General features: G+C 44.1%; 2 protein-coding genes across 3 annotated transcripts; both read left to right on the forward strand.

Moving 5' to 3' along the window:
* The first annotated feature begins 956 nt into the window (after nucleotides 1-956).
* LOC133893672 (transcription factor WRKY45-2) lies at nucleotides 957-3,013 on the forward strand. 2 transcript variants are annotated; one of them, XM_062334762.1, is made up of 3 exons: nucleotides 957-1,400; nucleotides 1,734-1,817; nucleotides 2,219-3,013. In XM_062334762.1, the coding sequence occupies exons 1-3, from the start codon at nucleotides 1,087-1,089 to the stop codon at nucleotides 2,766-2,768; spliced, it is 948 nt and encodes a 315-aa protein (XP_062190746.1). In that variant the 5' UTR covers nucleotides 957-1,086; the 3' UTR covers nucleotides 2,769-3,013. The 2 variants fall into 2 exon arrangements, with proteins under 2 accessions (XP_062190746.1, XP_062190745.1); XM_062334761.1 differs by having other exon boundaries at nucleotides 963-1,400; nucleotides 1,713-1,817.
* Nucleotides 3,014-18,566: 15,553 nt separating this feature from the next.
* Nucleotides 18,567-23,712, forward strand: LOC133893546 (vacuolar-sorting receptor 1-like). Its single transcript, XM_062334592.1, has 12 exons — nucleotides 18,567-19,282; nucleotides 20,249-20,935; nucleotides 21,044-21,132; nucleotides 21,230-21,299; nucleotides 21,380-21,463; nucleotides 21,558-21,634; nucleotides 21,745-21,826; nucleotides 21,914-21,996; nucleotides 22,086-22,152; nucleotides 22,469-22,600; nucleotides 23,013-23,119; nucleotides 23,235-23,712. Exons 1-12 carry the CDS (start codon nucleotides 18,970-18,972, stop codon nucleotides 23,337-23,339), a joined length of 1,896 nt encoding a protein of 631 aa, XP_062190576.1. The 5' UTR covers nucleotides 18,567-18,969; the 3' UTR covers nucleotides 23,340-23,712.
* Nucleotides 23,713-24,045: the final 333 nt, after the last annotated feature.

The raw sequence follows: 24,045 nt of genomic DNA on the forward strand, positions 1-24,045 counted from the left end.
TGTCTTTTGACTTGGCCATTTTCCTTTTGAATTTCTGATCTCCTCCTTGAATGTACTTATGTGGAAGACATAGACATGTCTCCCCCACATGAAAAGAAACATTACTTGTGGGAGCCTCATTTTCCCAATTTAAATTAGGTGGGGTCCCCGTGTTTCCACCATGCATGTGTCAGAGCAAAGACCAGTCGGCCTAGATGCAGATGTTTTCACAAGAAAATTGCTTGTGAGTGGTTGTCTTGGCAGATGCTCTCCCCTCGGACAATTCGTTGTATGGTGCCCAAGTTGCACACCATGTATAGAGATTTTTTAAGAGGGAGAAATGTATAAGTTCAAAAATATTGGTCATGCATCCCCAAAGTCCTGAACCAGATGACATGTACGTATGGCCTGTACGAAGCCACATGTGTGGATCTACTTTTATTTGCCGTTTTCCTCCAGCTTGCCTGGTAAAATTTGTAGTATCAACATGGTGCTTAATCTGCATTATAAGTCCTAGGTTGCAACTAAGTCTCTCCTATACAGTATAAGCATGTATAATATTATTAGTCACTCTATAATATTTTTTAATATTCTTATTAGAAAATTTTAGAGCTATAACAAGAGACGTGCTCTATATAATTTTATTGGCACACCTCTCGATCTATATTTATTATTACTTTTAACCTTTTTTATAATCTCACGAAAACTATTTTTTTTTTGAAACTCATGAAAACTACTTTTAACCCTTCTTATAATCTCACGAAAACTATTCACCGAGCCAGTGAGCCACCGAAGCCATGGCCATGAGGCGGGCTGTGCCTGACATCACCGGGGTGCGTCACGGCGATGACGACCAGCTCCCGCCCCCAGCTTCGTCGCCTTGCGCGCAGTGCGACACATTCACACATCCATCCGGGGGCCCGCAGACGCCGCATCTTCTTCCACGCCACTTCCTCTTTCGCCGTCGTCCCTTCCCCCCTCCTTTTCCTCCCAACTTCCCACCGCGCGTACCAATAAAACCCAACGAGCCTACCGCTCTAGCTACGGACGGGCAGGTGGACTGTAGCTTTGCTTGCTTGCCCTACCACTAGCAAGCTAGTGGCTGCCATGGCGTCCTCTGGCGGCGGCCGCTCACCGGCTGAGGCGCCACAGGCGGTGGTCGACAACCTGATCGAGGTGCGCGAGCGGGCTACTATGCTCCAGACCATGCTTCAAGGGTCGCCCACGCCGCCGAGCGCGGCCGGGGACACCAGTGAGCTGATAGACGGGATCATGAGCAGTCTGTCGAGAGCGCTGTCGGTGCTGGACACCGGCGGCGGCGGGGCGCCGTCGTCTGCGGGCGGACGTGGACCGGGCGGGAGGAGGAGGAAAGGCGCTGCGGCCGGGCCGCACCGGCGGAGCAGCAGCTCCTGCAGGAGAAGGTGAATAAAATTTAAACCTTAACTTTATTAATGATGCAACTAGCTTACCACATGTATATATATATATGATGATGATGATACATATGATTACCTTATGCTGCCTCCTTTTGCAATTTGGAGAAGAGAAGAGAATACCTGGCCCAATATATATCTAAGCCTAGTACAATTGATTTCCCTTGTCACATAAATAAAAAAGATCAAAAAGTTATTTTGCCTATATATGTTCGGTGCTTGTAACGCTACTACATATGGCACTTGTATATATATATGATAGGTTCTTGATCTTGTATGTCCTACATGTATCTCTGGCAGATCATACAGCCCCTTTTCCAGGACTGTCACTTCTAATACGCTCGATGATGGCCACTCATGGAGAAAGTACGGGCAAAAACGTATCCAGGACTCCCCTTACCCCAGGTATATATGTTTGTGTTTATCAAATGGAATTAGCCTCTGAACTTGCAAAAGGGACTCTACATATCATGCAGCCAAGGGGAAATAGTGATGTCCGGATAAGGAGAAGAGAAATGTTATTCTTTACCAAGCTTAATAAAAAGAAATTAAAAGCATACCAAACACTTGCAAGTAGTTAGCTAGTTAATTAGAAAGCATTATACTGCTTTAGACCATAGCCTCATGTGCATTAATTCATTGATAAATACATATGGTGCTTTTTCTATATATATGTAGCACTAGCTAGCTAGTTGCTGTTATTGTTCATATTACCAAGATAATATTACCTTAAAAAAATAACAAGAACTATTCCTACCTTAGAGTCTTAGACCATTTGCTCTCTCTACCTATGCATATGCACACAGGAGCTACTACAGGTGCACACACAGGCCAGACCAAGAGTGCCGGGCCACACGGCAGGTCCAGGCCTCCGAGACCAACCCGTCGGAGTACGTCATCAGCTACTTCGGCAAGCACACCTGCCGGGACCCCTCCACGATCCCGCTCGTCATCGAGGCCGCCGCTCCAATGGACTGCGCAAACCTCATCAGCTTCGGATCCACCATCGCCGCTACCACGAGCATACACACTACTCACGGCGTTTTCAAGAGAGACCAGGCGATTGATCCGATGGTGCTTTCTCGCTTCATCGATTACAGCTCCTCACTGCCGGCGCTCAGCATCAGCAGGTCACCTGCCGGGCAGCTGACCGCTGTGGTGGGATTAACGGGGATGACCTCGTCGGTCACCGTGGGGTCGGCGCCGGAGTACTGGCCAGGAGGGGCCAGCGACATGGCCGGTGGTGGTGGCACGGGCAGCTTCCCGTCGTCTCCTAGCAGCCTCGGATTCATAACCGGCTCGTTTGGGTCCTTTGGGAACGCCGGGGATGACGACTTGTTTGGCTTCGATTCCTGACACAGGCTGATGCATGCATGCATAATTGACATGTTTGCAATTTGCATGCATGTACCTCTTATATGTACGGATATCCACATGGACTTATAGTGGTAAAGAATAAGGCTAGCTCTAGTTAAGCTGAAATGGCTGTTGAGTAAAGTATATGCATATTTGCTGGTGATCAAGGCCAGTCTTCCACGTCCTCTATGCAATCATATGCAAAAAATATATGCATGCATTGTACCCTAGCTAAGGCCTTATTTTGTGCTTTTGTACATACATGATTGATTATATATGATTGGAGATACTACTTCATCTAAAAGAAATATGTTGGAAATAGCAATGATATTTTATGCTACCTAATCTTGTTTTAATTAAGCAAGCGGTAACGACCATTCAATCGTTTAGAATTGAACGTCACAAAATAAATTAATGAAGGGCTCGATGCAAGTTAAAAGTGGAATATATTTATTTCAAAATGGACAATAGCTTCAATTAAAGCGAGATCACGCCAGCTAGTTGTAATCAAACACGTCTAATAAAAATGCATTTGTTATCTTATGAGAAGTACAGATATTTCCAATCAGCTTCATTTGTTCAGCACGCTGCATATATATACATCTTCAGCGTCAGTTCAAGTCTCTACAAGAGAAATCAATGTAGCTATAGCCTTTGGAATGTGTGCAGATGTGTCAATCGAATCTTAAACGCAATCGAATTATGCCAATGGCAAAATCTTGGCAAGATTCAGAATGTATAATTTAGTTAGCTGCATGCATGCAGTGATGAACTGATTGATTAATTAAGTAGTACACTGTTTTCCAGTGTCAGTAGTCCGGTTTGTGGTTACCTCTCTTTAACGCTTTTTAAGCTAGTAGTATATGGTTTTGTTTAGATTATGCCTGTCACTAGCTAGCCGGGTATAATACCCACTAGATTCTTTCTGCATCGGCGCTCGGTTGGATCAATGGAGATCCACGTTGGCCCCTCGTGACAACAAAAGCTTTTCTTGGCAGAAGTTACTGTCAAGGCAGCTTCGATATATTGTTCCCTCTCGTCCACTTCCAAGTCTTTCACTCCAAAGACTTTGACTAGCGCATCGTATTGTGCAGGTTTTTTTCCTAAAGGACATTATATTATATATATTGCGTATATAGTGTAGATGAAAAATGCATGGCTAGCTCAACCACTCGACACATGGAGCATCAAAAGAAAAATAAGCCTAGATTATATATGTGCAAGGGCCTGTTTGGAAAGGGTGTTTTGGTATCCAATTCCCTAGGATTTAGTATAAAATTGAACCAAATCCTGATAATTCCTAGAGGCATCCCCTTCTGCCAAACAGGCCCTAAGTGTACATTGATTGGTAGCCTTGAGGTCGACTTCATTTGATCAGTTCAACTAGTGCAAGGTGGCACGTGCATGGATAGATGGACCCCACGACAGATTAGTTCGGCTAGATCTCACTACTCTATTCAGGTCTCGAGTGATTGATAAATATAAGTTCATTCTCAATCTAGCTAGGTGATAAGCATGAGAAAAAAGCAAAGAAAACTTCATGGCTAGTTAAGTCGTGTGTGGTCTGAAGTTCCCAAGTCAGTTTCAATCCAATATATTTCTTAGCATATGATGAACTTTACAACTTGTGTCTGTATATAGTGTTTTTTCCTTGGCGTATGCTACTAACAAAAAGGAAATAAAGACTCCTACAGCTTCCACAGAAGACTAAAGTGAAAAGATAAAGCTCTTTCGGTTTAAAGTTTCTGAAGAGGTTAAAACTATTCTCTGAATCTTCTGCACTTCTGCACATAGTGCATTGCTCATTAGCTCTGGTACTTTTGAGTGTGTTCATCATCAGTTCTAAACGTACCACACTTCCAAGTGTGTTAGTTTCTTAAGTTGAAGCTGTACATGTTCTAATAATTGCTCATGGACTTTATTACTAAGCAATGTATATCGGTTGTTGCCTTTACTAACTTCCTTTACTTTCAGTGAATCCACAAGTTTGGATATCTGATACTGATGTGTTGTACTTGTTTATTCACAAATGACAGCTCCTTTTTAGGTCGACAGATTTTACGTGCGGATGAAAACCACCCCTGCCACGCAAGTAAAATCTCACTAGTCACTAGTGACTCAGTGTTGTTAGATTTGATTCTTTTTTATCTTCACCAACTCCATCAGAGAACGTTGGAAAAGTAAGCCGTAAATTTAAAACAAGTGGCATGGGTTCGGCGCAATAATTCTGAGCTTGATGGGTATATATGGACACTCACTAGTGGATCTTTTCATCTTTTGGGCGTGCACAACTGAATGCTTAACTGATTCACTGCAGCGCATTTTGTCCGATACACTGCCAAGATGCCAAGTGGGGCACATTATATATCTAGCAAATCCATGTATATATTTTCCTTCCTCAAATGTTCATGGTACACTACTTTGTTTTGATAGGGCGTTTTGAAATCCAAATCCTAATTGTTCACGGAACAATTCACTCAGATCCGAAAAACCGATATTCTTAAATTCAGTTCAACGTAACCCTAACACACACACATATATATAGACACACACTAGTCTATACTTCCCGGGGGACACATACTCCGGACTTGATACATAGTTGGTCTTTTTAGATATATATATACTACTTTTTGAGATATATATATACTATTTTATGAGATGTATATACTTTTTTATAAGTGAAATATTTTTTTAAAGATGTATATACTAATTTTTAAGATATAGGTACTCAGTTTTTTAACACCCATTAGAAGGTAGTATGTACACCCGATAGTTAAAAAAAAAACTTCACATACATACACACACAAATACACACACATATGTGTGTGACCTTATCTGGTTGCTCAACCATTACTTGGTACAATATCTGATTACAGTCATGAGTAATCTCAAAAGCAACAATCTGAGGCGTATCTTGGCGATGCAATCACCGCCTTTACTTTTTGAATAAAAGAAGACACTTCCTAATGATCAGGGGACTAAAATGTCAAATGATTTCAGTCGACAATGTGAACTTGCACTGAAGAAGAAGAATATGCGACGGCGAGGTTAGTTTTGGGGTGGGTTCACTGGGTGCAAGGTTTAGAGGGATGATTGGGGAGGCAGCCGAACAGACAATGTGGTGGTGCGGCGAGGCGGCAGTGGCGCCGCTAGAGCCACAGGTGGCCTGCGGGCGATGCCGGTGGCGGGTTAGCGTGACAATGGATTGGTTAGTGTGGTGGCAAGCGACGGCGGTGGATCCGTCAGCGAGAGAGCCGCCGATTACAGCATGAAGCAGGCAAGGTGGGGGCAAGCAACGAGATGATAGAAGAAACTCGTGGGGAAAGAAAAACTGTCGGGAAGAAGAAGAAGAAGAAGAAGAAGAAGAAGAAGAAGAAGAAGAAGATCCAGCGACTGTTGGACTATGATCCGACGGATGATATTCAACGACTGAACAGATGCAAAAAAGAAAAAGCACACCAAGGGTAGCAACACCCAAAAAAAGAAGGAAAAAACCATTTTGTCTCCCTCAACTATTGCCTGGGTCCGTTTTCCCTCCTCAACAGTAAAAATAGATATTTACCTCTCTCAACAATCAATATTGGTTATAATTCCTCCATAACCCCGACTTATGGTGGTTTTGGTCGAAGTGGACTAAGTGACGTGGCAAACTTGCCATGTCAGTGCTCAAATAAAATCCCCTCCACACGCACTGCAGGTGAGGGCGAGCACCACACCCCCCCTCTCCACACCCTTGCCTTCAAGCCAAGTCACACGAGCACTCGATTGCCCTCCTGCCAACGCCTATGAACCGTCACATCGCCATCCACTACTATAGAACAACATATCACCATTGGATCCAAAATCCCTTTCACTGCCGATTTTGGAGCAAACAGTGAGTAACGGGCAGTGATAGTTGGGGACTATCACTGTCGGCTCAGGGGACCGGCAGTGAAGGAGTTATCACTACCGGTTGAAGGCTTCAGCTGACAGTGATGATGGAGAAATCACTGCTGACTGAATGCTTCAACCGGCAATATTTTACCTCTCCTTCCTCCCTGTGCTCCCTCTCTTTGTCCTCTCTGTATCTCCTCGATCTCTCCGTCTCTCTCCCTCTCAATTTGAAACACATTTTAAACCCAATCTATCAAATGAATACTTATAAACATCATGTCTTGATAATTATGAATGCTTAATCACGTGATTAGAATTTTGGGACATGACAGCCAATGTAACATCCTGAGTTTTAGCATATTCATTAATAACAAAATTAAGTGCAAATTTATTTTTTAAATACTAGTATATGAATTCATATATGTTAATTGGTTAAGTATTCCAAGATGCACCAAATATATTTTAAAGTAATCCCTACCTTAAGTTGATTCATGTACAATTAGTTTATGGATTTTATTCTCCTTGAGTGGAGATTTGAATTGTACACCTCTTGCTTCAAATCTTTTCTGAGTTTATATTCAGCCCAAATCCAAATTGAATTCAAATTCTTCCTCATGAATCAAGATCCTAGTCCAAACCACAATTCAAATATGTTGATTTGAATTAAATTGAATCCAAGGTCAAATCCAAATTCAAATATTCCGAATTGAATTTAAACCTAATTTCTAATTCCTTTTTCTTTATTTTTCTCTTCCTGGGCTGAGTTTTTCCATTCTCCTTCTCGCAGCCCACAACATCCGACCCAACCTCCTTTCCGCCCCCTTCCTTCCTCGCGCTGGGCCGCGATCGCGCGATCGGCCCGTTCGGCCTGCGTGCCCCACGCTGGACAACCCGCCCGCGCCCGCGTGCCTACGCACGCGTGGCTGCCCACACGTCGCGCATGACCGGCCATCCGCCCTCCCAACCTTCTCCTCCTCCTTCCTCCAGCGCGACACCGCACCGCGCCGCACTACGCTATCGGCCACCGTGACACAGCCGACCGCCTCCGAAAAATATTGTCGCGACCACTCTTCACGCCCTTGCTCTCTCTCCTCTCTCTACCCTCACAGCACACCGCCCGAGCACCTGAGGCCGTGCGACTTCCGCGCCTGCCCTCGTGCATGGCTTGCGCAGAGCCGCCCCTGCCGCTGCGTGAGGCCCGATGGCGAGCACCGTTGTCATGTTGTGCCACACCTTTGCACCCTTGCCACCTCTCCGCACCTCACTCCCCCGCTATAAATACCGCAGCACATGGCTCCTCTTTTTCCCCACCACCGCCGCCACCATTGCTCGCTACCGCAGCTTGCCGCCGCCGATCCACCGACCACGTGCTGCCGAGGAGCTTCAGAACCTTTCCACCGTCCTTGTGCCACCATCCAATCGCCGGAAGCCCAACGAGAGCCCGCCCGAGCCAGTAGTCGAGCAGCGCCGCCACCGCCTCTTCGACAAATCACCGGTCGCCGCCCGGCCCGTCGTCGTTCCTGCGCTCGGTGAGCCTCCCAGTTCCCTCTCGTGTCTGAGTAGATAGCGTGTAGGTGTCCCCGGGGCTCCCTCTTAGCTTATCACCGTGCACTGTCGTGTGTGAAAGTGCATCTAGCCCCTATGTGTGGTTTTGGTAATTAATGACAATACATATGGACTAACAATGTTGTTGAGATTGTTAGTAGGTTGTTCAATAGGTGATGCATGGAGAAGAGACATGCATGAACTCTAGGTGAATGGGAAGATTGAAAGTACATCAAGATGAATGAGCTCTAGGTGATGCTCGGATGTGATGCATGGAGGAGAAATATGCATCTAAATAAATGAGCTTTTAGTGATGCTCATAAGAAGAAGAAGAAGCTCAATAAGATTAGCAATAAGCTTGAATGCTAAGTTACTTGTGGAGATCAAGTAACTAAAGGTATGACTTGTTAATAGAGTTTTATGGACTAACCCGTGTGCTATGTGTTTAAGAATGAGTAGGGTTAGGTTCTATATGAAGATTGACAATATGCATGAAGGCTAATAAGTTACTTGTGGAGATCAAGTAACTTAAGGTATAAATATTGTCATTTAAGTTTTATGGACTAACCCATGTACTTTGTGCTTGAGAGTGAGTTGGGGTTAGGATCCATAAAAAGGCATAAGTTGAATTGAAATCATATATGCCAAGAGTGAAGAACAAGAATGGACTCCATATATGAAAAAGTGAATTCCTAGAAGATGTCGAATACAAAGTGGTTTTCTATGGCAAGACGGTGAAGGGCAAGCAAGACTCGGCTGCGATGGACCATCCGTGGTGAAGGGCAAGCAAATGGCTTGGCGCCGAAGGACCAAGGCGGTGGTGAAGAGCGAGTGAAGGCTTTGCGCCGATGGACCGTGCGAGGCTATGTGAAGCTATGGATGATTCACATCAATCATATGAAGAATCAAGAAGAGATGGAGTGAAGAATATATGGAAGTTGGCAACCCTCAAGGTTTGAAAGAAAAAGAAGCGGTACTTGAAAGTTTTCAAATGCTCAAAGTGGTTCAAATGAGTTTTATCTTTAAATTTGAGTATAGGTATGCCGCACTATTAAGAGGGATGCAACGTGAGCTAATTGTCGCGTCTCAGTGCTCAAGAGTTCCCAACCAAACCCAAAGTGAGAGTTTGTTGTTAAGAGTCCGGAGCGGAAAGTGCGGAAGTGTCCAAAATGGGTTTTGGAGTGTTCCTAATTTGATCCTATGTGTTTTAGGTCATGAATTCAGTTGGGATGTGTAGCCCTCTGAATAAGCTTTCCATAGAGTCCAAAATCGTCGAAATCGGACTCCGGGATCAAAAGTTATCGCCGTTTTTCGGAGGTCAGCTGTGCTGTACTCGGAGACTCCGGTGAAGACCGGATTCTCCGGTACCTGGAAAGGCCGGAGACTCCGGTGTAGTCCGGATACTCCGGTGAAGTCCGGATACTCCGGTACCTGGAGTGGCCGGAGACTCCAGGAAGTCTCCGGGGGTGTTTTCTGGGTTAAGTGTCGACCGGAGACTCCGGTGTAGGCCGGATACTCCGGTAAAAGTCCAGAAAAGAGCGTAACGGCTAGTTCTGACACATTCTGTGACCGTTCTGACGCCGTATTTGGATTTAGGGCCGGATACTCCGGCCAGTTCTGTCAAAAACAGTAACGGCTAGTTGTTTGGAGTGGGCTATTTATACCCCACTCACCCCATCCTTTGGGGCAGCTGGAAGGGCACGAAAAGAACACATTTTTAGAGCCAAAAGAACCTCTCCCACTCTATTCTAGTGTGTGATTTGAGAAGAAAAGTGAGTTGGGTTGAGAGATTGGAAGATTGAGTGCAAGTGAGCTAAAATCCAATCTTGAGCACTTGAGTTCTTGACAAGAAGTTCTCGAAGCGTTTGTTACTCTTGGAGGTGAAGCCTCCTAGCCGGCTAGGTGTCGCCGGTGAGCTCCCGTGCTTGTGGTGAGCCGCGGAAAGTTTGTGAAGGTCGATCTCACCTCCGGAAGGAAAGAGATCAAGTTAGTGGAAACCGAGCTCAAGTGTGACCGAGCTTGGAGAGGAAAGCGGTTGAAAGAGACCCGGCTCGTTGGAGCTTCCTCAACGGAGACGTAGGATTCACGGTGGTGAATCCGAACTTCGGGAAATAAATCTTTGTGTCTCCTCTATTGTTTCCTTACTTTTATGTTCTTGCTCAAATCTTTGTGCATATTGCTCGATCTACTTGTTTGTGTGTATTTGAGTGTAGGTTCTTCGTGAATCTACTTGGAATCATCTCCGGGAACACACGACATCACTTGGTTTGAGCTAGAACTCTCCACTCATTAATTTTATTCAGTTTCGGGCTCTGTTCTGTACAGAAACCGGAGAATCCGGACTTTACCGGAGTTTCCGGACCTGTACACACCGGAGTATCCGGACTACACCGGAGACTCCGGGGTGAACAGTAATTTCAGGCATATAAACAGTGTTTTCAGCCTTTTTCAATTTAAGTTTTATTGCATATCTCTTGCTAGAATTGAGTAATTTTTGTCACCTTAGGATTGTAATTTCCACACTTCTTTAGGGTGATTGTGCACTAGTTGAGCCTAGCATATTTAGATTTTTCTCTTGTGAAAAACTCGTTAGTTTATATTCCGCTGCAAGTTTAGGCCAACGGTAGAAAGGGTTGAATTTTTGTAAAAACGCCTATTCACCCCCCCTCTAGGCGACATCATTGTCCTTTCAGTGTGGCGGTCTCCGCCGTCGTGCTTGCGCTTGCCGCCGGCATGTTTCTTCTCCGTAGTGTGGCCCGGTCGTCACGCCGTGATGCCTTGAGGTGCTAGGCCTCCTTCCCTTGCAGGTTGGCACCTCCCAGTGAAGAGGAGGTGCTGCCCAATTATAAGACCTCCGTTACCGGGATCTTTTGTGCCACTTGTATAATTTTCTGGATTACGTAGCTGATACACACAATATAACAGTTGTGGTATCACAGTCATACATCGTATGTAGATAGTAAGGTTCTGGGTACTAAAAGCTTACAAACCACACCAAATATTACAAGCCTGGCCTAGCGGCCATCAAAACACACCACGGAAGCAAAAGCCCAAGCCACAAGCAATGAGGGTGCGAACGCGACTTCAGAGACTATTCTTCATCCATGGCTTCACCTGCGGTGAAGTCGACATCGAGATCTTCATCTGAATGATAACAAGAGTGAGTACAGAATGTACTCAGCAAGCCTTATATTACTTCAAGGTGTTGATAGATGCATAAAGGGTTTATTAAGGATAAGTTTTATGGTTTAGATTTAAGCGTAAAGCAGTTTATGCAGATTACCAATTGTATCAACTATGATCGACTTCAAAATATTTTAAGTAGTTCAAAAAAAATCCGCAACAAGCTGTATCTGGGGTTTATCGGTCCTGGGAGGGGCTATACCTCACTCCGCAGTCCCTTTTATCATATCTGGTGTAGCTCTAGTACCACACAGCTTCTAGCGGAGTGAGCTAGGAACCTCATCACACGGATATCTAGTCCACACACTCACTCATCAAGACTCACGCACTCGGAGTCTATTCAAGCGTGACCATGCCTTCGCACGTCCATGACCGTGGACATGACTATTCGAATAGATTTACACTCTACAGAGGTTGTACAGCTTTACCCATGCGATATGCTCAACCTCCATTCATAGCTAGCGGAGGAACGAATCATACCGAGACTCTCCCAACACCTTTCCTGCCGGGCTTTTCCACGAGGCATGCCAAGTCCTAGAGCTGCATGTTCCGAAGGCCACGCTTGTAATATTTGATATGGATTGTAAGCCTTTTGTACCCAAAACCTTACATTTACATACAAAGTTTGACTGTGATACTATGACTATTATACTGTGCGTATCAGCAACGTAATCCAGGAACCGATACAGGAGGCACATGAGATCCTAGTAAAGGGGGGTCTTACATCCAATATCTCCTCTAGATCATCCTCAACCAACGTATCTCCGTTAGGCGGTATATCAGTGTATTCGTCAGCCGATATATCGGTGCACAAGTCCTCATCTTCTCTGTTAATGTATTGTCCTTCTTGTACAATCTCAGCTTCATCATGCTCGGTCCACCAGGTATAACCAAGCATAAAGCCCCATGAGATCAAGTGGAAATGTATCTGCTGGGTGGTGAAAAAGCGCTTCTTATTCTCGTAATTGATGCAATGACAACACATGTACTGAGACTGTGTATTTGACTTGTACGCCACGACCGCTACCAGGAAATACTACACACCGTTCTTATACTCTGCACTTACACGGCTCGCATCGTATATATATATATATATATGTATATATATATATATATGTATATATATATATTCTGTCTATCTACAATTATATCATTATTGTAAATCCAAATTCATAACATCTAGAAGATTTTGCAATCACCAACATATAAACTACTTTGCCATCTCCTACCGGCAATTGGCCCGGGTTGGAGAAGCCGTCTTTTGTATGCTTTCGCGTTCGCTTCCGATGAGTGTTTGTTGGTGTTATCCCTAGAAATTTTCATTATTATTCAACCCTTGTGTAGGATTAATTAGATAAAAATAAAAAATAAATACGCTCATACATAAAATTTCTATGTTAGAGCTTGCAAATTAAATAAAATATAAAAAATATAATTGTATCTTGCTACATACCTAAATATCATGGCAAAAAAATTTAATTCATTAAAAATCAAAATAAATACGCTCATACCTAAAGTTTTCATATTAGAGCATGCTAATAAATTAAAATATAAAAAAAATATAATTGAAGTTTGCTACCTACATAAATATCATGGCTAATTTTTCTAATTCATTAAAAATCAATCATAATATACTCATACCTAAAGTTTCTATATTGGAGCTTGCTAATTAATTAAAATATAAAAAATAATTGGAGCTTGCTACATACCTAAATATCATGGCTAATTTTTCTAATTCATTAAAAATCAATCATAAATATGCTTACGCCTGAAGTTTCTATATTGGAGCTTGCTAATTAATTAAAATATAAAAATATAATTGGAGCTTATTATATACCTTAATTTTATGGCTAATTTTTTCTAATTAATGAAAAAACAAAAATAAATATGCTCATACATATAGCTAATGTAAATCAATAATAAATACGTTTTCCACCATAAGCTACTAATTGAAGCTTACATATCATACATGAGGTATAATTGCATCTACATTGTCCTCAAACATTATGACCATATATTCAGCTCCATCATTTCAAAATCTAGAGCAATTTAGCAAATAAAACTCAACTAAAAATAGATTAGAGATGAAGTTACATACCTTGAAACACCTAGGGCATGAGGATTCCTTAAATTTTGAAACCTCCAAGAACTAGGTGAGCAAAAATGGCCGCCAACGAGCAAGAAAATGGAGCTTGTCTCTATTGTGCTCGGACTTAAGTAAGGAGATGATCACTTTTATATAGCCAAGACATCACTCTTGATTTAAATCATCAATCGGCAGTGATGCCCTTATATCACTGACGGTCGATGTCTTCAACGGCAGTGATGATGGAGCTAAGCATCAATGCAGGCTTAAACCATCGACTGACAATAATGACCCTTATCACTATCGGTTTATAAGCCACGATGACTGATTCTTCTCACGTGACGTATGAACCAACAGTGCTACCCTATAATTGTCGGCCCATTAGAAGCCAATAGTGATGGACCGACATATAAGACTGGTTCTATAGTAGTGATAGTCTCTCCTCTGTCGTGCCGCCCATAAAAACCAAGTGCACCCGATCCATGGACAGGCGCCAAACCTTCTCCAAATAGCCCTCCTTGTGCCAACACATTGTCCACGCAGCCTCCTTCTATTCTCCTCAAGAACCAAGATGTGAGAGCTCGTGGTTCACCTAGAATAGGAGCTTCTTCTCCGGTGCCGGCAAGCTCACAACCGTTCTATTTGCTCCTTGGTGAGTCTCTGTCGAAAACGATCGTGTCACCATGTTCCTCGTACCTCATCGATTCCATTTTTCCATTCATGCAAGGACCAAGACCCGATGCAAAACCAGTTGCACCTTATTCCTCAGATCCGGCTACCGTCGCGTGAAGCAACCCACCACCTCAATGAAGCTCTGGTCCATCCCTTGCGCCAACACCATCCCCTACCCCCACTGAGCATTTTCCCTCTGCCAATCGTAGGAGACCGAGACCGAAGACTACCACAGTCGTCCAGCCCTTTACGCTGCCACACCTTACCATCGCCAGAGGTCCTTGGTCTCTCATGGCTTCAACCAAAGGCACGGTGAGAACACTAGAGCCCGTAGATGCATCGGAGGAGATCGTCGTTGCCCGTGCGCCGTTGCGAAGCATTAGCAGCTGCCTCCAGACATGGCCAAATGGGCCGTTCGTGCCGGCCCGGCACGGGCCCGACTCGGCACGGCCCAAACGGCCCATCTACAGTAACGGGCCGTGCCGTGCCGGCCCGCGTGCCTTCCCCTCGGCCCACGGCACGGCCCGTCGGTGACCGTGCCGTGCCGGCCCGGGCACGATTTCGGCCCGACGGGCCGAAATAGATAAAAAATATATAAAAAATGAAAAAATACATAAATTTTTTTTATAAAAAATAGATAAAAAATATTTAAAAAATAGATAAAAAATATGTAAAAATAGCTAAAAAAATTAAAAATATAAATAAAAAAATAGAAAATAGTGCCGGGCCGGACCGTGCCGGCCCGGGCTGGGCCGTGCCCGTGCCGGCCCGACTTGACTGGGCCGTGTCGTGCCAGCCCGTCGTGCCGCGCGCTCGGCCCAGGTACGGCCCGTGGCGTCATGCCGTGCCGGCCCGGCCCGTCAGTAATCGGGCAGTGCCGTGCCTGGGCTGTGCCTACAATACCGTGCCTCGGGTCGGCCCAGTAGGCACGGCCCATTTGGACGTCTTTAGCTGCCTCTACCTTGCACGCCGCCAACCGCACCCTGAGCACCCTGCAACACCCCAAACCCCACTGCTATGACCGCATAGGCCCTACGCAGCTACCCTGGCCCCCGCCTGAGCAAGCCTAAGCGCCACCCGCTACCAGCGAGTTCATGCATGCCACGACCATGCCTTCCCTTGCCCTGGGTCACCGACAGGTGGGCCTGGGTTGTCGGGTGTGGAAGGAGGGACTATTTTTTTAAAAAAATCGAGATTGAGGATTTTATTTGAGTGCTGACATGCCAAGGTTGCCACATCATTTCATCCACATCAGCCAAAATCACCTTCAATCGGGGTTAGGAAGGAATTATAACTGGTATTGACTGTTAAGAGAGATAAAATATCTGTTTTTGCGATTGAGTCGGAAAAAATAAACTCGAATAATAGTTTAGAGAGGGAAAATGAACTTTAAAAAAAAATCTTGTAGACAAGTTCGGCCCAAACAACAATATATTAAAACGGGTCCAGCCAGATTTATTAGGCCACACCCTTTTCTTTGCGTCCAACCAAAGAAACAGACGACACGCCAAGGGTCAAGCGAGATTAGCGGCGGCGATGGCTCTACCGGCGTCGAGCTCCGGCCTCTTCCGCTTCCTCTCGCCCCGCAGCCGCCCCCAGTCCACCGACATCACCGCCGCCGCCACCTGGGGCGTCTTCGCCGGCACCGCTGCCATCTACCTCGTCCAGGTCAGGATCTATCGGCGGATCGTATCTCGTATCCGCCGCCAACTTCCAGTGTTTTTGGCCGTTATTTGGGTAGCCTCTCTGCAATTGCCTGAACTGTGGGTTTATTTCCCTCATCGGTGTTAGGGTTTGGTTGTTGTGGATTGGATCTGTGATGCTTGTGCGCTCGTTGTCTGTCTGGATCTGGGATGTTTGATCGGTTCTAAGTATCTGTAGCCTGAGTTCTGAGCGACGATTAAACGGTCTATCGGGGTTGAGGTGGGAGTATCAAGATGCTTATTGCCTAGTCAAACTTGCTCTCCGGATGTCAAGAATAATGGGGGTAGAATGGGGATGAACATGAGCAGCCAATGGTTATGTGATGACCTAGGTCACAAGTTTATCTACTGCAATTGCTATGTCAAAGTTGTCTTAGGAATCATAAGATGTTGCAATAAATAGTCCGGGACAAATGTTGAAGTAGACATATCAAGTTGCTACGACTTATAATACATCTAGTTCCGCGAAAACATAAATTTCTAGTTACCACTTGATACAATTTAACATAATTCCATAACTAATGGTTCATGCCACTTGGAGTTTGCAACATATATTTTAGGTAACCTATGTGGTGGCATAATTTTTCTTTCACCTGATCTTGTTTTTCCGCTGGGTGCCTTGATTTGTTCATCCGTGTTGGTTCTTTTTATAGTCAAGATATATGTTGTGCCTATATGCTCCTGTGTGGGGAGCTTCTGTGGGCATTAAGGGCTATGAACTCCTATACTGTTTTTGGAGCAATAAGGACCTCTGCTCTCCATGACAAGAAAATCGTAGGAATTGGTTACTGTTTTGAGTTGTCTGTTCAGCCATTCAGCTGAAGATTTCTCATGGCTTTCCTCTGCAGTACACTACGTTGTACATGCTTCCTGTACTGAAGTTCTGATAATTTAATACTCTTATAGTCTTATTAACTTGGATGCTAAATATGTCCTGAACGGACACGGATCCTCTGCAGTACTGCAGAGGGCATTGAAAGTCACTGACATGTGGGCCAGGTGGGGAAGCGGGCCCACATGTTAGTGACTTTCAACGCCCTCTGCAGTATTGCAGAGGATCCGGTGCGTCCTGAACTGCCTAAAAGTGTACTCGTGAGTCTCAATAACAGTTTTCTGTTTGATGGCTCTCAACACCTGTACTACTGATAGTACATGTTTCTTATGGTCCATGGATCATCTGAGGTTGTAATGACAATAGCAATGAAGCCAAATTGTTGCGGTGTTTCCTTTAGCTTAAGCCTTAAGCCAGTACTTTCCTCCTTTTGGTAAGTCTAAGTCTGTTCCTCTCACCATAGTGGCTTTTTCTGATTAAATTCTGGAGACCTCTGCTGCTTTAATGAAACTTACAACTGGGAATTTGGTGAACACATGTGATCTGTTATGTAACCATTCAGGGTTACTCTATTTTGCCCATTCATTTAGTCCCTTGATTAATTATAATAAGCTGTATTTAGATCTTACGTGTTTTGTTACAAGTCTTGGTGCCTCTTTCATTCATGTGTGTTCTGCCTATTTCCTGTCAATGATACTAGGTTTAGTGCCTCTTTCACTGAGATTCTGTTTTTTTTTTTACTTCTTTTGCAGCCATTTGATTGGATTAAGAAAACTTTCTTTGAGAAACCCGAACCAGAGGCATGAATCTCCAGGCATCAAAGGCTGCAACTTTGATACACCACTTTTTTTCCGGGATGATTTCGGAGTGAAGAGAACTTGGATAACTCAGCAAATAATACAAGACCAGACCCTCGTGTTTCCTTGTTTGATTTTATTCAGATGTAGGCGATCCTCTTGAATGTAATCCTCACTTGCGGAGTGATCATGTGACTTCTTTTTTCATCACAGACAAACAGTCTTGTGTTCAACTGTGTTATATGGTCTTGGTATTTTACAATTATTGGTCCAAGATGCACTTGGGGGCCTGGTTATTGCAGTTTGTGTGGGCACTCATGCTCATCTCGTGCATATAAATGGATCCATCAATATCTTGGACTATGATGTCATTTTCTCGTCATTATCACCCTTGAATGTGAGGATGGCAACTTCTCTGGCTTTCGATTCATATATCCTAATCGGTGTTCAATAATCCCATTATATCTGTAAGGTAGGTGTCTGAGGTGCGGCTCTTTGTGATAACATTGTGCGCAGATTTCATTTGTTCTCTGGGAGTGCCGTTGGTTAAAAAGGGGTTTGGTGGAAGTTCAATTTCTGCAACGTTTTGCAAAAAATTGTGCTGTATGAAAAGCACATGAACATAAAGTGCCGCAAGCCAACTCTGATCAAAGGAAGTCGCTAATGTTTGTTCCTTTGTTCGCTTTGGTAGTAGTGTTGAGGAGGGGTATACAATTAACGACGCAAACTACTATCATGGTTAGAAATTAAGTGATTGTTTGTGCTGTCTATAGTTAATCCTTCTGAATTCACATCTATCCATACACTTGAATACTGTAGTTTTACTCGATTGAAGCTAACTCTTTCTGTACATGCCTCAAGCGACGAGTTTTGGAAGGCCATGAGGATTATAGCCACAAATTGCCACTTGGGAGCGCTTGATACTGACAGATGTGGATGTCGATTGACCGCTCCCGTTGACCCAGGCGCGAATCTCCAAGCAGAGGAACGTAAAGGCGGCCGGTCCCCGAGATCTCACTCTGCATGACCTCACCCGGGAACCTTTCCTCGTCGCGGTCACCGATGCAAAATAGAAAAAAAACGCCAACGAGGAAGAGAGCAAGAGCCGTCGCTTCCACGAATAAGCTAGCAGCTGCACCTGCCTTGGAAGCGTTCCAACCCACACGAGGACGACCCCCTCCTTCCCGCGCCACGTCTCCCCTCCCCTCCAGATCCATCTATCTCACCCGCCCTCGCGCCACTGCTCCTGCTCCGGTCAAGTCAAACCCTTCGGAGACGGGGCAGGTTCTTTCGTTGTTGCGCCCGGCTCCCTCCCGCAAAAGCCTCTCGCCTCTCTTGCCAACAAGCCACCACGCCGCCCAAAGCGCGAGCCAGGCTCTGACCCAATTTGCACGGAAAGGGCGCGCCTTGATCGGTGTCTGAGTGCCCCGATCCAAAGAATCGCTTCTTTGTGCCTGTTCTTGCTGTTATTGGTCGGGGAGGATTGGAAGGGGCAAGCAGGGAAGGATCGATGGGGAGGCTGCGGCTGCCGGCATGGTGGTGGGCGCTGCTGGCGCTGGCGCTCACGGCGGGCCTGGAGCAGGCGGCGGGACGGTTCGTGGTGGAGAAGAACAGCCTGCGGGTGACGTCACCGGCGGCGCTCCGGGGCGTCCACGAGTGCGCCATCGGCAACTTCGGCATGCCGCAGTACGGGGGCACCATGCACGGAGTGGTCGTCTACCCCAAGTCCAACAAGAAGGCCTGCAAGCCGTTCGACGAGTTCGGCCTCTCCTTCAAGCCCAAGCCCGGCGGCCTCCCCGTCTTCCTGCTCGTCGATCGCGGAGGTGAGGGTTCTTCGGTTCTTTGAACCTTGAGGAAAAAAATGTTTTGGGGACGTGTTGAATTTGGATCCAACTATATGATTTGGGGACTTGGAAGTCTATGTGCCTTTTAAATTATTGTCGATTCAGCCTGTACTCATGTTCGTGGGCCACAAAACTTTGTCAGAGAGTTGCACAAAGTTTTTTCAATAGTTTTCACATTTTTTGTGTGGAAACGATGGGTTTTGGATCTTTCCTTCCATGTGTCAATTGGTACAATTTGCGTTATTCACAATGGAATTTGGTCCCAAGTACTTATTTTTTTTATAAAAAAAACTGGTCCCAAGTAGGACTTGTTTATTGCACCTGGTTACTCCTCTTTTGAGCAAGTAGTATGTTTGGAACAAGATATAGGTTTGTTTGTGTGGAGTTGTGCCTTGAGTGAGTCTGGAGATTTAATTTGGGGCTTTGCTTGTCCCAATTGTTTAGTCATATGCTGCTTTTGGTTCTGTCTCCAGAAGATGCTTCTCTTTCTTGCAATAAGATATAAGCCGTGAGCGAATTGTGTCGTCAAAATCTTTGATGATGTCGTATTTAATTCCTTTTCTGCTCCCAAGACTTATTGAAATTTCATTTTCGCTCAATTGTCAAAACTGAAACTGTACATGAAAGATGATGTTAAGGCTATACGTGGAAGCTGTACATAGGTCATTGTATAGTATAGATTTACGCAAACAAGTTCAGTAGGACCTTGTCTGAAAATTATGTTACACTGGAGCCAGAAAGTTCTTATATAGTAGCTGCCCATTATTCATCATTTTTCAGGAAAGAGACAATACTAGTATTAGTACGTGCTGTGAAAATTTATAATCGTTTCATATTGATTTTCAGTTCTATATTCCTTATTCTATTTCTTAGATAACTATTTCAGTGGAAAATTATTTATAATCATTACAAGAAAGGGGATCTTTATTCCTTTGTGATGTGTAGAGTGCTACTTCACAACCAAGGGGTGGAATGCACAAAATTCTGGCGCTGCAGCAGTTCTTGTTGCCGACGACAAAGTGGAGCCTTTGATCACAATGGATACTCCAGAATCTAGCGGCACAGAGCACATAGAGAACATCACTATTCCTTCAGCACTTGTTACAAAGAGATTTGGGGATGACCTTAAGAAAGCACTTGAAAATGGAGATATGGTAAATGTCCTTCTGGACTGGAGGGAGTCTCTGCCTCATCCTGATGAGCGTGTGGAGTATGAATTCTGGACAAACAGCAATGATGAATGTGGTGCTAAATGTGACATGCAAATGAATTTTGTAAGGAGCTTCAGAGGAATAGCTCAAGTGCTTGAGAAAAGGGGTTACACCCAGTTCACTCCTCATTATATTACGTGGTATTGTCCAGAAGCTTTTGTCCTGAGCAAACAGTGCAAATCACAATGCATCAATCATGGGAGATATTGCGCACCAGATCCGGAGCAGGATTTCAGCACTGGATATGATGGCAAAGATGTTGTGGTTCAGAACCTGATTCAAATTTGTGTGTTCAAAGTTGCCAATGAAAGTCGCAAGCCGTGGTTGTGGTGGGATTATGTGCACGACTTTGCAGCTAGGTGCCCAATGAAGGAGAAGAAATACACACGTGAATGTGCTAATGGTGTTATTAAGTCACTTGGTGGGTCTAATCAACTTTGTCCATGAGAGTTTCTTTGCTGTTTACATCAATGCTTGCTTAATTATACGACAAATGAAGATATCATTTATCCATCTGCCGTTTTTACAGGATTGGAAATTGAGAAAATCAACAAATGCATTGGAGATCCTGAAGCCGATGAAGAGAATCCAGTCCTCAAAGCAGAGCAGGAGGCTCAAGTAAGATAAACCACTATATTTTCATTATGTAGGATTTGCATTTATATGTTTTTCATTAGGTCATAGCTAACTGATTATTATGCTTTTAATCCTTCAGATTGGTCGTGGTTCTCGAGGCGATGTCACTATACTGCCAACTCTTGTTGTCAATAACAGGCAGTACAGAGGTGTGGCCACTATCTTAGTGCACAACTTTTCTTATATAGCTCAATGCTGTTTATGTTATTTTTTAAAACCCTCACTTCAGGTAAGCTGGAGAAAAGTGCTGTGCTAAAGGCAGTATGCTCGGGATTTGAGGAGACAACTGAACCTGATGTCTGTTTGCATGAAGGTTTGTGAGCTTTGCCCTTTTTTTTGAAGAAATGTACCTGGACTCCTTCTGATGTTTCTTTCCATTTTTTTGGGGTGGCTACTCTCTTTTATAGATATTGAGACAAATGAATGTTTGGAAAACAATGGAGGTTGCTGGTTAGACAAGGCTAGCAATGTAACTGCATGCAAGGTGCGATTTAATGTGGAAAGAAATGCTAATACTGTCTTTTATAGTTTTACCTTATTCATCCTTTTTCCTGCGTGAGTACACATTTCTAATTTGTGAGTGTTAAATTCTAGGACACCTTCCGTGGTCGTGTTTGTGAATGCCCTATTGTCAATGGTGTAAAATTTGTTGGTGACGGATACACCCACTGTGAAGGTATACTTTCACATTTTACATCTAGAGGTTATGTTTGTAGCATCTATTCCCATTAGAGTTATGTTCTCATCAGCTTGCCTTTGGTAGCTTCCGGTGTCGGCAGGTGCCAAATCAACAACGGCGGCTGCTGGAAGGAAACTAGGAATGGGAAGACTGTCACGGCCTGCTCAGTAAGATAACCTCTTTCAGAGGTCTTCTAGCTTGCAGTTTCCTTGTAGCTGCTGTTTTTAAGCACAAAACTAATTCACAAACTCTGCAGAATGAAGAAGCTAATGGCTGCAAATGCCCGCCAGGTTTCAAGGGTGATGGGGTAAACAGTTGCGAAGGTAGTGCACTTAAAATAAAATTGTTCTGCATCCTTTTGGGAAATATTTTTTACATGTTGACATAATATGCTCATTTGTTACTGTAGCTTAGTATAAATTATATTGCAAAAATATGTGCCTTTTTGTTAGAAAAATTATATACTTCAACTTGCTAAAGTGACATTTGTGCTTGTACCGACGATCTTTGTTACAGAAATTCCTCGTACAAAAACTAGTTCTTGCATACACAATGATGCTTCAAGTTTGGATTCATTTAACTATTCAAACTTCTTAAGTAGTTGCTTTTCTTTAATATCTTTCTGCTTGGCACTTGCAGATATTGATGAGTGCAAAGAGAAACTGTTCTGCCAGTGCAAGGATTGTGCTTGTGATAACACATGGGGAAGCTATGAGTGCAGCTGTGGTGGCAACAATATGCTATACATTAGAGAACATGACACTTGCATCAGTGAGTCATCTAGCCTGAAATTTTTTGGAGTTTTGTGGTTCAGTTTTCTGAACCTCTGTAGTTTGGACCTCAATACCCTTAAATGGATAGGAGATCCAATTTTCTGTTCCAAGGGATTATCCCTTATCAAAACATAGACATAGTTGATCATATATCAGGAATTGAGGATTCAAAACTCAGGCCAGTCCCTGATTGGCTACCCTTGGAAATATCTGCAGCTCTATACCATGATTTGGCATCTGCCTTGTGCAACTGCAACCTTTTGTTCTCTGCCATGTTTGATAACATAAGTAGCTTTAGTTCTATTATGCTAAAATGATGCGAGCGAAAGTACAGTATTCTTTTCTCGACAAAAAGTACATCTTATTTCAAACAGTTGTAATGTGATGCTTTTCTTTCGAACACTGTGCAGGCAAAGAGTCTACTTCATCGGTGGGTTGGGGCTTCCTATGGGTTATTTTCTTTGGCCTCGCCTTGGCTGGAGTAGGAGCCTATGCCGTGTACAAATATAGGCTACGGGTAAAACAACTCCCCTATCCTTCTGTTTACTCCACCTGCAAGTAGTCTCAAAATTGCTAGATCTTTATGGATTCAACTTAAAGCTGGCGCATAATTTCTTATCATGCCTCTCCAGAGTTACATGGATTCAGAGATTCGTGCGATCATGGCTCAGTACATGCCCCTGGAGAGCCAAGAAACGCCGAATCAACAGCGCCCCGTCGAGCATGCAGATATCTGAAACATCAAAGCTTATGTGGAGCAAGCAGAAGAGAGCTAGTAACATCACATCGGTGGTAGACATCTCTACAGAGAAGTCGGCTTGGAGCTGCCTTTTATGTGCAGAGTATTGATTCTTCGTATATCTTTATGATTCTAAAAGACAGGATAGACTGTTGCCCACCCTCTTCTTTTTCCGCTGAAAATTACAGAGCAGATTAGGATCTTCTCTCTGCGGTTTAGAATTCCTTGCGCTCTAGTCACCTCTTGAGCTTGCGGTCGTGTTCTGCCACAGTAAATGTTAGAATTCTGTAAATACAGTTGTTCAGACTTCAGACTTATATAGTGTTTTGATGCCCTGAATAAAAGTGCCCAGAAGGAGCATTAGCCAACTATTCCAAAAGGTATATCTGCAGACTGCAGCCATAACTGTGTCACATGCTACACTTTGTGCTCCCTTTTGTCATTGCTCCAGTAAGATTTGCTCTTTAGAATTACTGTCTCCATCAATAGCTCAGTGACAGGTCAACAGGCTGGCCAATGTGACAAGAACCATGATGCGTGCATGAATCCCAATATGGGCAAGCAAAATGATGCTCGTGATTGGAGATTTGGAGCAGCACCCAGCACTCCAGCAGTGCTTCAGTGGTAGACCAAAGTGGCAGTTGATGACGGGGCCTTGATGATTCAACTCCAAAGCGTCGTTATGAAGAGAGCTGGCTTGGTGC

Source organism: Phragmites australis, chromosome 15 (assembly GCF_958298935.1).
Source record: "Phragmites australis chromosome 15, lpPhrAust1.1, whole genome shotgun sequence".
Taxonomy (NCBI): domain Eukaryota; kingdom Viridiplantae; phylum Streptophyta; class Magnoliopsida; order Poales; family Poaceae; genus Phragmites; species Phragmites australis.